The 15023-nt window shown below is 40.8% G+C and overlaps 1 protein-coding gene across 1 annotated transcript; it reads left to right on the top strand.

Moving 5' to 3' along the window:
• The first annotated feature begins 12381 nt into the window (after positions 1-12381).
• On the top strand, positions 12382-13317 carry LOC133056758 (large ribosomal subunit protein eL6-like). Its single transcript, XM_061142465.1, has one exon. The coding sequence runs from the start codon at positions 12403-12405 to the stop codon at positions 13264-13266; it is 864 nt and encodes a 287-aa protein (XP_060998448.1). The 5' UTR covers positions 12382-12402; the 3' UTR covers positions 13267-13317.
• The last annotated feature ends 1706 nt before the right edge of the window (positions 13318-15023 follow it).

The following is a 15023-nucleotide window of genomic DNA, read 5'->3' as shown; positions in this document are numbered from 1 at the left end:
TGCTTCTCCCTCCTCTCAGGCCTGCCACGGCCAAAGGCTGGGCCCGTCGCTGCCCTCAGCCAACCACACGCTCTTTCCCAGGACTTTGACTCTTGAGCCTAGTAAAACACAGACTGGCTTTACTGTCTGTCCAGCCAAGAGTGTTGAAAGGGACCTGCTGCCTGGCACGCTACCCAGCTTCTTATTCCCAGGATGGTTCTTCAGTCTTCCTTTAGGACCCCACATACTTTGCTTAAGTTGCCAAAATCAGGGTTGGTGTTTTTTTTTTTTTGCAACCCAGGAAGAACAGTAGTTACCTACATTGGCGGTAGAAGACAATGGACCTTCAGGGAAATTGTAGGGCACTTAGAATTGGTTATCTGCCTGAGCTAGAACAGAAAACTGTTTGTTGTTTACTTGCTAAGTTGTGCCCTACTCTTTTTACAGCCCCATGGACTGTAGCCTCCCAGACTTCTCTGTCCATGGGATATTTCCAGCAAGAATACTGGAGTGGGTTGCCATTTCCCCCTCCAGGGGATCTTCCCAACACAGGGATAGAATGCCGGTCTCCCGCATTGCAGGCGAACCCTTTACCGACTGCGCCACCAGGGAAGCCTGGTTATCTACTGGAGCATCTAATTCCTGGCACAAGGCTCCACTGCACTTTCTGGCTCTGCTTTGATAACCACAAAGTCCTCATATTCCAAAATGCGAAGCAATGAGATGACTGGGCCTCCACTAGCCTGAACCTCTGAGAGACTATGAGAAGCAGATATACTCATTGACTTGCATAGATTAGGTAACTGGAGTGAAAAATAGACTCTTGCGGGGTAAGCAACAAGCTTTGGGAGTTGACTGTTACCACAGTATAGCCTGTCCTATTCTAACACAGAAGAATTCCAAGATCTTAGGAAGGGGGAAGAATGTCGCTAATAGGATTGAATAATACATGCAAGAGAAAGCCAATTTTCAAAAAAATTAAAGTTTTCTTTATTTAATGGGTACAGAGATTTGTTTGGGATGATGACAATTCTGAAAATAGTGATGATGGTTGAGCAACATTGTGAATGCTCTCAATGCTACTGAGTTGTACACTTAAAAATGGTTTCAGTGGTAAATTTTATGTTACGTATATTTTGCCACAATTTAAAAATAACCACATTTTTTTTTTTCTATCAAAATCTTCCAGTAATGCTATGGGTTGGAAAAATAGGCATTCATATATTGTTGGTGTGAAAATAAATAGGTACTTCTTTATGAATGAAATTTTGGTAATAAAAATAAGGAAACCCTTTAATTCATTTATTCCTCTTCTGGATATTTGACCTCAAATTAAAAAAATAACTTACAAAGATTTATATAAAATTATCATGACCCCAGCACAGTTTTTAAAAGCTAAAAATGTGAAACAGTGGACCATGGGGGATTGGTTATATAATTTATATTCCTATAATTGAGCACTATGTACCTAGTTAGAATTATAGTACAGAAGAATGTTTAATGAGGAATACTGGAGAACTGCTCCAATATAATATTAAATGAAAAAAATACAAACCTTTGTTCTTGAGCAGTGAGTTCCTAGATATAAGTTTAGTTTGACAGTATTGATTTTTGTTTTTTGATTTTTAAAAAATTATATTTATGTATGTGGTTGTCTAGGGTCTCAGTTGTGGCGTGCGAGCTTCCATAGTCACAGCATGTGAACTCTTAGTTGTGGCTGTGGAGTCTTAGTTTCCCAACAAGGGATCGAACCTGAGTTCCCGCCAATGCATGGTGATTCTTAGCCAGTGGACCATCAGGGAAGTCCCAGTATTTATACTTAATGAATGTATGCTGACTTTCTGTTCATGAAATTGTTTTCTAAGATTGTTAACCATGGTTGCATGATTACAATTAAAAGTTCTCTAAACATCTCAGGATACAATTTATCTGGGGATAAAAACAAACTCATTAAAATAAATTTTAAGAAGATCTCCTCCTATTTCTTACCTTTCTTGCATTTCGGTTCTGTCCTGCCATAACTCATTTTCCTCTTTCCATTTGAAGGTAATTATTGAGAGAAGAATGGAGAAAAAGAGAGTTTGGTTAGTTCTGCTTCTGTTATCTTTTTCACATTACATCATCTTTCCCCAGAGTCTTCGTGTTTTTGTTCTTGCTATGAGCATGACCTTAAAAGGACCCTTTTTGTTTTTCTGCTATTTTTCACATCTCTAAGCTCATTCTGAATCTGCTTTTTCAGATATTCCTAGTTAAGGGTCGTGCTTAAATAACATACTTCTCACTGGTATTTAGATAAATGTACACATCTATCCATTATCTCATATTTTTGGCACAGTAAAGGAATGCGTCTGCAGCCACTTCTGGTTTTTTGAAGATATTGCTCTTTCTTCCCTGTTGGAGTTATTATGTTTTAAAGTGTTAATTTATTTGGCTGTGCCCCATCTTAGCTGTGGCATGGGAGCTCTAAGTTGTGTCATATGGGGACTGGTTCCATAACCAGGGATGGAACCCAGGCCCCCTACACTGGGAGTGCAGAGTCTTAGCCATGGGTCCACCAGGGAAATCCCCCTACTGGAATTATTTAAGACAATCATCTTCAACTTGACTTACAGGAACCCCAAAAGTGTGTAAAAATTTCTCAAGAAGTACTGTTGGCAGGGAAAATTTTATTTCCAGATCCCCAATTTCCATTTGGCCTTTTGCCTAAAATTGATCTGTTTGAAAAGCTATCTTACAAGTTCTCCTGCCCACCTCCCCATTCACAATAACCCTTTTCCCAAAGAAGAGGAGAAGGTAGAAAATCATACTGCAAGTTCATTCATCTGCATCCTTGTTCTGAGATGTAAGATTCTCCAGGGTAGCAGGGGACAGTTTCAAATATTTTTTCTGGAGGCCTTCTGTAATGATTAACCCACCGCGGAGCTTTTGTCTTTCCCTGTCTTTTGCACATTTCTGTTAAAAGTAACAGTGGCCTTAGAAACTGTCCCATTGAGATATTCTGAATATGTTGAGGTGAGGTGGCAGGAATGATGACAATTTTCCTTTATCAACTTGCCTCTCCCATCTTCAAATATAATTAGGGAATGCATGGTCCTTGAGGGAGAAACACATGAAAGCAAAGAAAATATCCTTAAGAAATACTGAACACTGGGACTTCCCTGGCAGTCCAGTGGTTGGGACTCTACTCCACTGCAGGAGGCATGGGTATGATGCCTGGTGGGAGAACTAAGATCTTGTCTGCTACAAGGTGCGGCCAAAAATTAATAACAAAACAAAAAAAGAGAAAGAAATATTGGACACTAAAAATGACTCTCCTTTTTGAACAGAAGCTTTTTTTTTTTTTTTCCCCCTTTTGGTCTCTCCTCAATATTCCACTCTAGAATGTGTTGTCAGCTAGAAATAGTGGAAAGAAAAGCACCTTTGAACAGATTAGTCATGTTGATTCTTTAAAGTATAACTGGAATGTATAATTGCTAAGATTTTTGAGACATGATGAATAAAGCCTGTGCAGAAAAAGTTCACATGATTTATTTCAAAATGTTTGCATTATTAAAAAAAAAAAAAGGTAGCTAAAACTTATTTCATTGGTTCATAATAGGAAATAGTTACTGATTTACTGACTCAATCTTTCTGGATCTCAAGATTCCTCTTCTGTAAAATGGGGATAATAATCATACCCCTTCACTGAGGCTTTTTTGGAGATTAAATGAGTCACCCTGTAATCTCTGCAAAACATGTAGGAAAGTGCCTGGTGCAGAAGGGCTGCCATGCTTTCCCACTCCCCTTTGCCAGTCTGCATTTCTTCATCTCTTGGTCTGGACCCACTCCCTTGATCATCTCACCCACTCTCCTGGCTTTTCATATCATCTATGTGCCAATGATTCCCAATATATGTTTTCAGCACCTGCTCACCCTAGAACTCCTGATTCATACTCAACAGCCTACTGGAGCTCTCCACCTGGCTATGTACTTAGACATCTCAAACTCACTCTCTCCAAATGGATTCCTGCTCTTGCCTCTCCCCAAGCCTTTCCCCTGTCACTTGATGACTACCCCATCCTTCCAAGTGCTCAGGCTGCCAGAACATGGGGTTAATCTGCACTGCTTTCTTTCTCTCGTCCTCCACATAGGGTCTGTGTTCCTGCAGAGAGATCCAGAATCTGACCACCACTCACTCCCCCAATGATGCCCCCTCTGCAAGCCACTCTCACCTCTCTCCGGGGTCACTGCCACAGACCCCACCTGGGTTCTGCCTCTGCTTTGGCTCGCTGACAGTCTGTCTTCAACAGGTCAGCCAGGTTGCTCCTTCTAAAAAGAAAACCAGGAATTCCCTGGTGGTCCAGTGGTTAGGTCTCAGCGCTTTCACTGCCAGGGCTGGGGTTCAATCCGGGGTTGGGGAATTAAGATTCTGCAAGCCACATGGAGTGGCCAAAAGGAAAAAAAAAAATCAGGTTGTATCTTTCCCTTGCTTAAAGTTCTTCAGTAGGTCCCCTCCCATACAGAACACAATAACAACTTTTCAAAAACTATATATATATATTCCTGCACATACATATTCATTTTTTAAAAAACTGTAAAAATATGCATCAAATTGTTGCCAGTGGTTATCTTAGGGTGGTAATATTACATGTGATTACTTAAAACTATTTGCCTTTAAAAAAAAAAAACTATTTGCCTTTTGACCCAACAATATTACTCTTAGTAATTTATCTACAGGAAATAATAGGATATGCCCAAAGATATATGTTCAAGAATGCTAGTCACAACAATATTTATACTAGGTAAAAATTGGAAGTAGTTTAAGTGGTTAACAATAGGAAAGTGCAGTTGACCTTGACTAGTTATGGGGTTAGGGTTGCTGACCCTCCTTGCAGTAGAAAATCCGAGTAAAACTTACTGTTGACCCTCCTCTCACGTGGCTCCTCCACATCCACGGTTCCTCTGTATCCACAGTTCAGTATCCTCAGATTCCGCCAACAGCGGATCAGGTAGTACTGTGGTAGTTACTGGTTGAAAAATTCTGCATATAAGTGAACCTGCACCATTCAAATCTGTGTTAGTCAAGGCTCAAGTGTAGCCTAATCAATTACATTATAGCAAATGATGGACTAGATGGCATGGTGGACCTTACTTTTAGATTTTTAGATTTATTTATTATTTATCTGGCTGTGTTAGGTCTCAGGAGAGGCACATGGCGTCTCGGCTGCATCAAGCGGGCTCTTTTACTGCAGGATCTTTTGCTGTGGCACACAGGCTCAGTAGTCGAGGGGTGACCTCAGTTAGCTGCTCCACAGCATGTGGGATCTGAGCCGACCAGGGATCAAAGCTCCATCGCTTACATTTCAAGGTGGACTCTTAACCTCAGGATCATCAGGAAATCTCTGACCATAATTTTTTTTAAAAATTAGTAACACACTATTAATGATAAAAGATTATGAACCAACAATACAGTCTGAGATTAACTTTGCAAATTAAAAAATGTATATGAAAAGAGAGAAGAAGACAGTAAGGATATGCACCAAAATATCAAAGGGAGTCATCCATAGGAAACGGACACAGGTGGTGGCTGTGATCTAGAGCTACACAGCCATGGAAGGCCTGCTACTTCCTATTAACAAACCTGCTTCGAATTCACAAACTCAGAGCAAACGTGCAAATTCTAATCAGCACTTCCTGCACATTCTACTGTATCAGCTTAAGCAACCGTCTCTTTTATAGCCTCTAGATGCATTCATACAGTATATCACATAAATAAGAAGATATTTAAATCTGAATTTATGGTAACAAAAATGATTCTTATACTGCATAGTTAGCAAGTAGAAAAAATAAATTAGGAATAAAAGGAATAATAAAAAGGAACTTAGGCCTTTTAAGTCTTGCCAGATTAGAACAGGTTAAGCTTTTTTTTGCAATGACTGATAAGAGTTTCCTAAGCTTCTTATCAGTTTTTAACCTGTTTGAAAAAAGTAGTTACAAGTGCAGGAAATAAGATGCTTGGCAGGCTCGGTGACTAATATCCAGTTTCTAATTTACAGTTTGATTTTTAAACGTTGAGCTTAAAAGTTAGCTCTTAGAATTTTATGTTTCATGTGTTTCTTGTTACTTATGGAATGAAGTGATCAAAGGAAAAGAAATTCTACATTCATAACTGCATTTCTTTTCTATTCAGCCTCAGAGATCTTCACCCAAGGACACATTGATACGATTCAGAAGTTTAAGAAGTCATCTCTCTTTCTTCTTTACATAACTGAAGCATAGGTACTATTCAAGTTACCAACTCATTTTCACTGAAAAGTAAAACAAACAAGTGAAAAGCAGAATACGAAGTTCCTAAGTAGTAGAAGAAACCACAAGGCGATCAGAAATGACCCGAAAGCCAAGCTTGCAATTTTTTTCATGAATTAAGTAATAAGGTCAACCACAAAAGGTGTCAGGTATGCAATAAAATAGGCTGACTTCAGCACATGCCTTTGTTTTATCACTTGGTTTTGACATTAAGGCAAGGAGACTGCCCTTAAAAACCCACATATTGAATACTGAGAACATGACATTTCACCAGACTTTGTTGCAAAACTAGAATTGTGTGAGAACATTGCCACTTTGTTCTTTTGGAACATGAAGCAGAATTTACCAAACAAAGGTCCGCATGAAAGGCAGGAAGATCTGATTATGTGCTTATGAGCTTAAGGCTTTCTTCTTCTTCTTTTTTATTTTTTTCATCTGGCATTCTTTGAGAACAAACTAAAATTCTCTTGTTTTCTGGAGAGAAAGAGAGAGGTAGAAATTACCTAATGTAGAACGTGAGCTTCTACCAGTATCAGAACAAGGAAATCAACTCCATGCTTGGTTGGAGTGAATGGTGCAGTAGGCTGAGTGCCAGTTTTGTTCATCTGCAGAGGTGTGTCGAGTCTGTATACCACATCTGTGGTTTTTGCTGTTATTTAGTCACTCAGTCATGGCCGACTCTTTGCGACCCCATGGACCCACTAGGGTCCTCTGTCCATGGTATTTCCCAGGCAAGAGTGCTAGAGTGGGTTGCTATTGCCTTCTCCAGGGGATCTTCCCAACCCAGGGATTGAACCCACGTTTGCTGCATTGCTGGTGGATTCTTTAATGCTGAGCCACCAGGCTGTATCTAGCAAATAAAAAAATCAAAATGGTAATGACATCAATAAAAAACCTCTCTAAGAGTGTGAACAAAGAGAAAATCATTTGCTTCTAGATATTTAGTCAAATCTAAGGTGGTATTTCTCTCCCTGAATTTACTGTGGTTCTCAATTTGGAATTATAATGCTTTGGAGGGTGTTACAAGAAAACTATCCTAAAGTCTAAGTTGCTTGTTTTCTTCATGACAGTTAATTTTATTTATTTTTAAAATTTAAAGGGTATTTATTTATTTAATCTACCCATGCCAAGTGTTTTGTTCTGACATTTGAACTCTTAGTTGTGGCATGTGGGTTCTAATTCCCTGACCAGGGATTGAACCTAGACACTGGAAGCTCAGACCACCAGGGAAGTCCCAACACTTAATTTTAAAATTAAGCTTTGCACAAAATACAGAATAAATATTTCACTGATTAAAAATGAACAAATTCCAGCTCAAGTATCTCATCCATCGGTAATGGCAAAATTAACAGATCTGCACCCTCTGTGTAGGTAGGGGCTACTTCAGTGATATTTACAATCACAGAGGAGTACAAGGAGCACTTGTTTGCCAATATACAGTCATCAATGCCACACAAAGTGTGAGTTACTTAAAGACTGAGTAACTCTTATTTGGCCCCTAGATACATCCTGAAATTAAAAAGGCTTAATATTATCAAGTCGCTAAGTTGTGTCTGACTCTTTGCCATCCTATGGACTGCAGCACCCTAGGCTCCTCTGTCCTCCACTACCTCCTGGAATTTGCTCAAATTCATGTTCACTGATGCATGGACATGACTGGATAGAATCAATGATGCTATCTAACCATCTCATCCTCTGCCACTCCCTTCTCCTTTTGCCTTCAATCTTTCCCAGCATCCCCTTTTCCAATAAGTACGCTCTTCGCATCAGGTGGCCAAAGTATTGGAGCTTCACCTTCAGCATCAGTCCTTTCAATGAACACCCAGGACTGATTTCCTTTAGGCTTGACTGGTTTGTGCTCTGTGCAGTCCAAGGGACTCTCAAGAGTCTTCTCCAGCACCACAATTCTAAAGCATCAATTCTTCAGTGCTCAGCCTTCTTTATGATCCAACTCTCACATCTGAACAGGACTACTGGAAAAACCATAGTTTTGACTATACGGACCTTTGTCGGCAAAGTGATGTTTCTACTTTAAATACAATGTCTAGGTTTGTCATAGCTTTCCTTCCAAGGAGCACTATAGCAGCAGCATTTTTTAGGATTTTAAATAGCTCAGCTGGAATTCCATCACCTTCACTAGCTTTGATCATAGTAAATGATTCCTAATGCCAACTTGACTTCACACCCTAGGATGTCCGGCTCTAGGTAAGTGACCACATCATTGTGGTTATCCAGGTCATTAAGACATTTTTGTACAGTTCTTTGGTGTATTCTTGCCACCTCTTCTTAATCTCTTTTGCTTCCGTTAGGCCCTTGCCGTTTCTGTCCTTTACTGTGCCCATCTTTGCATGAAATGTTCCCTTGATATCTCCAGTTTTCTTGAAGAGATCACTAGTCTTTCTCATTCTATTGTTTTCCTCAATATCTTTGCATTGTTCATTTAAGAAGGCCTTCTTATCTCTCCTTGCTAGTCTCTGGAATATTCATTAATGTATTGAAAATAAATTTCTTGCAGGGGGCGTGCTTCACGGGCATGTCAGTGGTTATGGCTCTGCGCTTCCACTGCAAGGGGCATGGGTTCCATTCCTGATTGGGGAATTAAGATCCCGCATGCCACACTGGCAATGGTTTTGACTAAAGTGATATTTCTACCTTTAATACAATGTCTAGGTTTGTCATAGCTTTCCTTCCAAGGAGCAGAGAAAGAGAGAATTTCTTGGACTTTGTCTTTATTACTGAACTTAGTTGCTGAGTAAAAAGCCTAAAACTTAACCTTTTGTGTGAACTTTGCAATTTACAGATTAAACTCAGTCAATCCAGGGCTTCTCCCCCTCTCCATTTTCCTTCTCTTTTCCAGGGATTTACATGTTGTTCTGGCCTCAGAGGCCCCGGTCCAGGTTCTGCTGAGCTGGGTGACTCCTGGTCTGGTTGCCAGCTCCTGTGATTTGCTGCCCCACGTCTCCATCCACCTCTGCCAAGTTTGCCTTGAGCACACGGCCCCTCCCGTTCTGCCATCCCTCTCTCAGCCACTCCTGGGTGCTTTGGGGAGCTCAGGAAACTGCTGGATGCTCACTGTCCTGCAGGGTGTGGGGAAATGTCTTAGTCATCCACGGAGGCCTGCTAGAAGCAAGCTAAGAATCCTCTCTACCCTCAAGTCCTTCTGTATTCCTGCAGGGAATTTCTCGTCTGCTCAGTTGACTGAGGAGAGTGGACACAGGGTACAATCTTTTCTTAGGCACCTAAGTATAAGTGTTAGTTGCTTCAGTTGTGCCCCCATGGACTGTAGCCCATCAGGCTCCTCTGTCCATGGGGATTCTTCAGGAAAGAATGCTGGGTTGACATTTCCTTCTCCAGGGGATCTTCCTGACCCAGGGATTGAACCTGGGACTCCTGCCTTGCAGGCAGATTCTTTACCATCTGAGCCACCAGGGAAGCCCCTTAGGCACCTATCAGCATCTAAATTCTAGTCACCTGCCCTCAGATTTTCTTCTTTTTGTTTCCTTTCCATAGCCAACTTCATACTGCCTGTTTGGTTTTATGATGTAAACATCCTGGGTCCTCCCAAGTGTTTATTCATTTAGAACTGAAAAAAAAAAAAAAAAAAGTTTCCTCTTTCAAGAAACCTGCCCTATAAGAAAAGCCTACTATTTCAGCTTTGATGTTGAAATCCTATTCAGAATCTTAGTTGTTCTCTTCGTTCTGGGCTATGCGCACTCATTCTAGAGTGATGACTGCTATTGATGAACTAAAGGGGGAAACGGTAATCAGGGGCGATAGGAGCCCCCTAGTGGGCATCTGGAAACGTGCACAACATTTTTAGTGGTCACAGAGATTGAGGGATTTGGTGGGTGAGGGTAAGGATGGTAAATATCCTGCAATTGCAGGACAATGCCATGCAAAATACTAATAGTTCCCTGCTGAAAAATGCCAAAAACATTCTTTGGGGACTTTTCCAGACTCTGGCCCCATCTCTCTTACTATACAGGACTGCTCCAGGGCCCTCTGCTCACCTCTGCGAGCCCGACTCCTTTCCTGCCCACAGTTCATGGGACTAGCTTGAGTCCTCAGGTAGCCTTTGCATCTCTCTGACCTGAGCTGTCTGGGGGAAGGGCAAGATGCTGGATCAGGAGGTACATTTAGCTATTCTACCCTTTAATTTCCCGTTCCTCTTCCACCCATGTAGTGCTTTGAGTTTTTGCCACTGAGCTTGCTTGACCAGTCTCCTACATGTAAAATTTACCTAAGTTCTTCTCTTGCTTCTCATCCCCACTCCTATTATTGCTATGTGCAAGAGAAAATGTGAAACAGCCTATATTTTAGTCTCGTCACTAACCATGATTTTGGGCCAGTCTTTTAACCCCACAGTCAGCTTAGTTTTCTCATTTCTAAAAATGAAAGCATGAGTCTAAATGATCTCTTGCGGCACGTCAGAGATTTTTTCTACGGAAAAAAAAAATAGCATTTGTTCTGCGTTTTGGACATACTTTACATTTTTTTCTTGACAAAGGTCTTTTAGTCTCTTTTGTTCATAATTTAGAAGTAAGTGGACTCTTCAGAGGAAATGGCAATAATGAAACTAGATTACCATATCATTTTGTGGCAAGTGTTGGTTAATTATTGAGCTATATATAGTAAAATATATATACATATATTTTGTTATTCTGTTTTTCACAAAGGATCAATCTCTCATCTTTCCTTGCATACATTCAGGAAATATTTATAATCATCTATTGTGTGTCAGGCGTTATTCTAGATACAACAGTGTTGAAAACATAACAGTGAACAAAATAAACTCAATGTTTTCACAGAGCTCACATTCTAGATTATCAGTTCTCAAAGTGTGGGCCCTGAAAAATATCTAAGAGTATCCAAAAGATCAAACATTTTATTAATAATACTAAAGCATTATTTGACTTTTTCAGTTTGTTCACATTTGCACTGATGGTACCAAAAAAATGGTGGGTTAAATTAAGTGCCTTAGCATGAATCAAGGTTCTGGTGCCAATTGCTAGAAGATACTGTATTCTCCCCCACTGCACACTTAAAAGAAAAAAAGAAAAGCCAGTTTCCTTTAAGCAGTCATTTACAGAGCAATACAAATTATTAACTTTTATATACAATGGTTGTCTTGAGGAAGTCACATGTGATTATTTGAACTGTATGCTAAACTAGTCAATTTTTTAAATGAAATCTCATCTTTCCTTGAAAGAATAGCTGGAAGATGAACTATGGTTTTCTAGACTTGAAAACGGGCAGACTTGTTTTTGGAAATGAGCCAAGTAATTCTGATACTTCCAGGAAAATAACTTGCAGTATTTGTTGCCAATGATAAAATTCAAACTTTCAAGCAAAAAATAGAATTTTGAAGAAATCTGTATCTACCACTGTTAGTTTGATAGCTTCCCAAAACACAAAAATTCTGATGAGATTGGTGGCAATATTAGCAAATGTGATTTTTCAATGTTGTGTAATGAAGTGTGCCAACATTTGGAAGATCTAGATTGCTCAGTGAGCTATCTTCCAAATGACCAATGCATGATGCTACAAAATCATGCATATGTTAAAGATCCATTAAAGTTGTGAGATAGACATGAAATTTTAATGTAACAGTATGAAAAGAACTTTTCAACATGTTTCAAATGTTCCAGCAACATGGTACTTCAGGCCTGGTTTTCTTTCAGAAAATAAATTTAGTAGTTCTCAGCCAAATAAGCAAACATATCCCCAATTCTCAGTTCAGTTCAGTTCAGTCGCTCAGTCGTGTCTGACTCTTTGCGACCCCATGAATCACAGCACACCAGGCTTCCCTGTCCATCACCAACTCCCGGAGTTTACTCAAACTCATGTCCATCGAGTCGGTGATGCCATCGAGCCATCTCATCCTCTGTCATCCCCTTCTCCTCCTGCCCCCAGTCCCTCCCAGCATCAGGGTCTTTTCCAGTGAGTCAACTCTTTACATGAGGTGGCCAAAGTACTGGACTTTCAGCTTTAGCATCAGTCCTTCCAATGAACACCCAGGACTGATCTCCTTTAGGATGGACTGGTTGGATCTCCTTGTAGTCCAAGGAACTCTCAAGAGTCTTCACCAACACCACAGTTCAAAAGCATCAATTCGAGTTCTCTTTCCCATCTTGCAAGATGGCGGGTGAAAAGGCTGAGAAGCCAGATACTAAGGAGAAAAAACCTGAAGCCAAGAAGGCTGATGCTGTCAACAAGGCTAAAAAAGTGAAAGTGGTGAAGAAAGTTAAGAAGGGGAAGCCCCACTGCAGCCGAAACCCTGTCCTGGTCAGAGGAATTGGCAGATATTCCCGATCAGCCATGTACTCCAGAAAGGCCCTGTACAAGAGAAAGTATTCAGCAGCTAAATCCAAGGTCGAAAAGAAAAAGAAGGTTCGGGTTCTTGCTACTGTCACAAAACCAGTTGGTGGCGACAAGAATGGTGGTACCCAGGTGGTCAAACTCTGCAAAATGCCTAGGTATTACCCTACTGAAGATGTGCCTCGGAAACTGTTGAGTCACGGCAAGAAACCCTTCAGTAAGCACGTGAGGAAGCTGCGCACCAGCATCACTCCTGGGACCGTTCTCATCATCCTCACGGGGCGCCACAGAGGCAAGAGGGTCGTTTTCCTGAAGCAGCTGGGCAGTGGCTTGCTACTTGTGACTGGGCCTCTATCCCTCAATCGAGTTCCTCTGTGTAGAACACACCAGAAATTTGTCATTGCCACCTCCACCAAAATCGATATCAGTGGTGTGAAAATCCCAGAACATCTCACTGACACTTACTTCAAGAAGAAGAAGCTGCGTAAGCCGAGACACCAAGAGGGTGAGATCTTCGACACAGAGAGAGAGAAATACGAGATCACAGAGCAGCGCAAGGTTGATCAGAAAGCTGTGGACTCACAAATTCTGCGAAGAATCAAAGCTGTTCCTCAGCTCCAGGGCTACCTCCGCTCTGTGTTTGCTCTCACAAATGGAATTTACCCTCACAAAGTAGTATTCTGAACTTCTTGCAAAGAACCTAATTAAATAACTTGTCCATTTAAAAAAAAAAAAAAAGCATCAATTCTTCAACACTCAGCTTTCTTCACAGTCCAACTCTCATGTCCATACATGATCACTAGTAAAACCACAGCCTTGACTAGATGGACCTTTGTTGGCAAAGTAATGTCTCTGCTTTTTAATGTGCTATCTAGGTTGGTCATAACTTTCCTTCCAAGGAGTAAGCATCTTTTAATTTCATGGCTGCAATCACCATCTGCAGTGATTTTGGAGCCCAGAAAAATAAAGTCTGACACTGCTTCTACTGTTTCCCCATCTATTTCCCATGAAGTGATGGGACCAGATTCCATGATCTTAGTTTTCTGAATGTTGAGCTTTAAGCCATTTTTTTCACTCTCCTCTTTCACTTTCATCAAGAGGCTTTTCAGTTCCTCTTCACTTTCTGCCATAAGGGTGGTGTCATCTGCATATCTGAGGTTACTGATATTTCTCCTGGCAATCTTGATTCCAGCTTGTGCTTCTTCCAGCCCAGCGTTTCTCATGATGTACTCTGCATATAAGTTAAATAAGCAGGGTGACAATATAGAGCCTTGATGTACTCCTTTTCCTATTTGGAACCAGTCTGTTTTTCCATGTCCAGTTCTGACTGTTGCTTCCTGACCTGCATATAGGTTTCTCAAGAGGTGGGTCAGGTGCTCTGGTATTCCCATCTCTTTTAGAATTTTCCACAGTTTATTGTGATCCACACAGTCAAAGGCTTTGGCATAGTCAATAAAGCAGAAATGGGCTGGAATCCCTTAGAAGAAATGGAGTAGCCATCATAGTCAACAAAAGAGTCTGAAATGCAGTACTTGGATGCAATCTCAAAAATGACAGAATGATCTCTGTTCGTTTCCAAGGCAAACCATTCAATATCACGGTAATCCAAGCCTATGCCCCAACCAGTAATGCTGAAGAAGCTGAAGTTGAACAGTTCTATGAAGACCTACAAGACCTTTTAGAACTAACACCCAAAAAAGACGTCCTTTTCATTATAGGGGACTGGAATGCAAAAGCAGGAAGTCAAGAAACACCTGGAGTAACAGGCAAATTTGGCCTTGGAGTATGGAATGAAGCAGGGCAAAGGCTAATAGAATTTTGCCAAGAGAACACACTGGTCATAGCAAACACCCTCTTCCAACAACACAAGAGAAGACTCTACACATGGACATCACCAGATGGTCAACACCGAAGTCAGATTGATTATACTCTTTGCAGCCAAAGATGGAGAAGCTCTATACAGTCAGCAAAAACAAGGCTGGGAGCTGCCTGTGGCTCAGATCATGAACTCCTTATTGCCAAATTCAGACTGAAATTGAAGAAAGTAGGGAAAACCACTAGACCATTTAGGTATGACCTAAATCAAATCCCTTACAACTATACAGTGGAAGTGAGAAATAGATTTAAGGGACTAGATCTGATAGACAGAGTGCCTGATGATCTATGGATGGAGGTTCGTGACATTGTACAGGAGACAGGGATCAAGACCATCCCCATGGAAAAGAAAAGCAAAAAGGCAAAATGGCTGTCTGAGGAGGCCTTACAAATAGCTGTGAAAAGAAGAGAAGTGAAAAGCAAAGGAGAAAAGGAAAGATATTCGCATTTGAATGCAGAGTTCCAAAGAACAGCAAGGAGAGATAAGAAAGCCTTCCTCAGTGATCAATGCAAAGAAATAGAGGAAAACAACAGAATGGGAAAGACTAGAGATCTCTTCAAGAAAA

The sequence above is a fragment of the Dama dama genome, chromosome 5, assembly GCF_033118175.1.
Source record: "Dama dama isolate Ldn47 chromosome 5, ASM3311817v1, whole genome shotgun sequence".
Lineage (NCBI taxonomy): Eukaryota > Metazoa > Chordata > Mammalia > Artiodactyla > Cervidae > Dama > Dama dama.
This window is presented reverse-complemented; position numbering and strand designations above follow the sequence as displayed.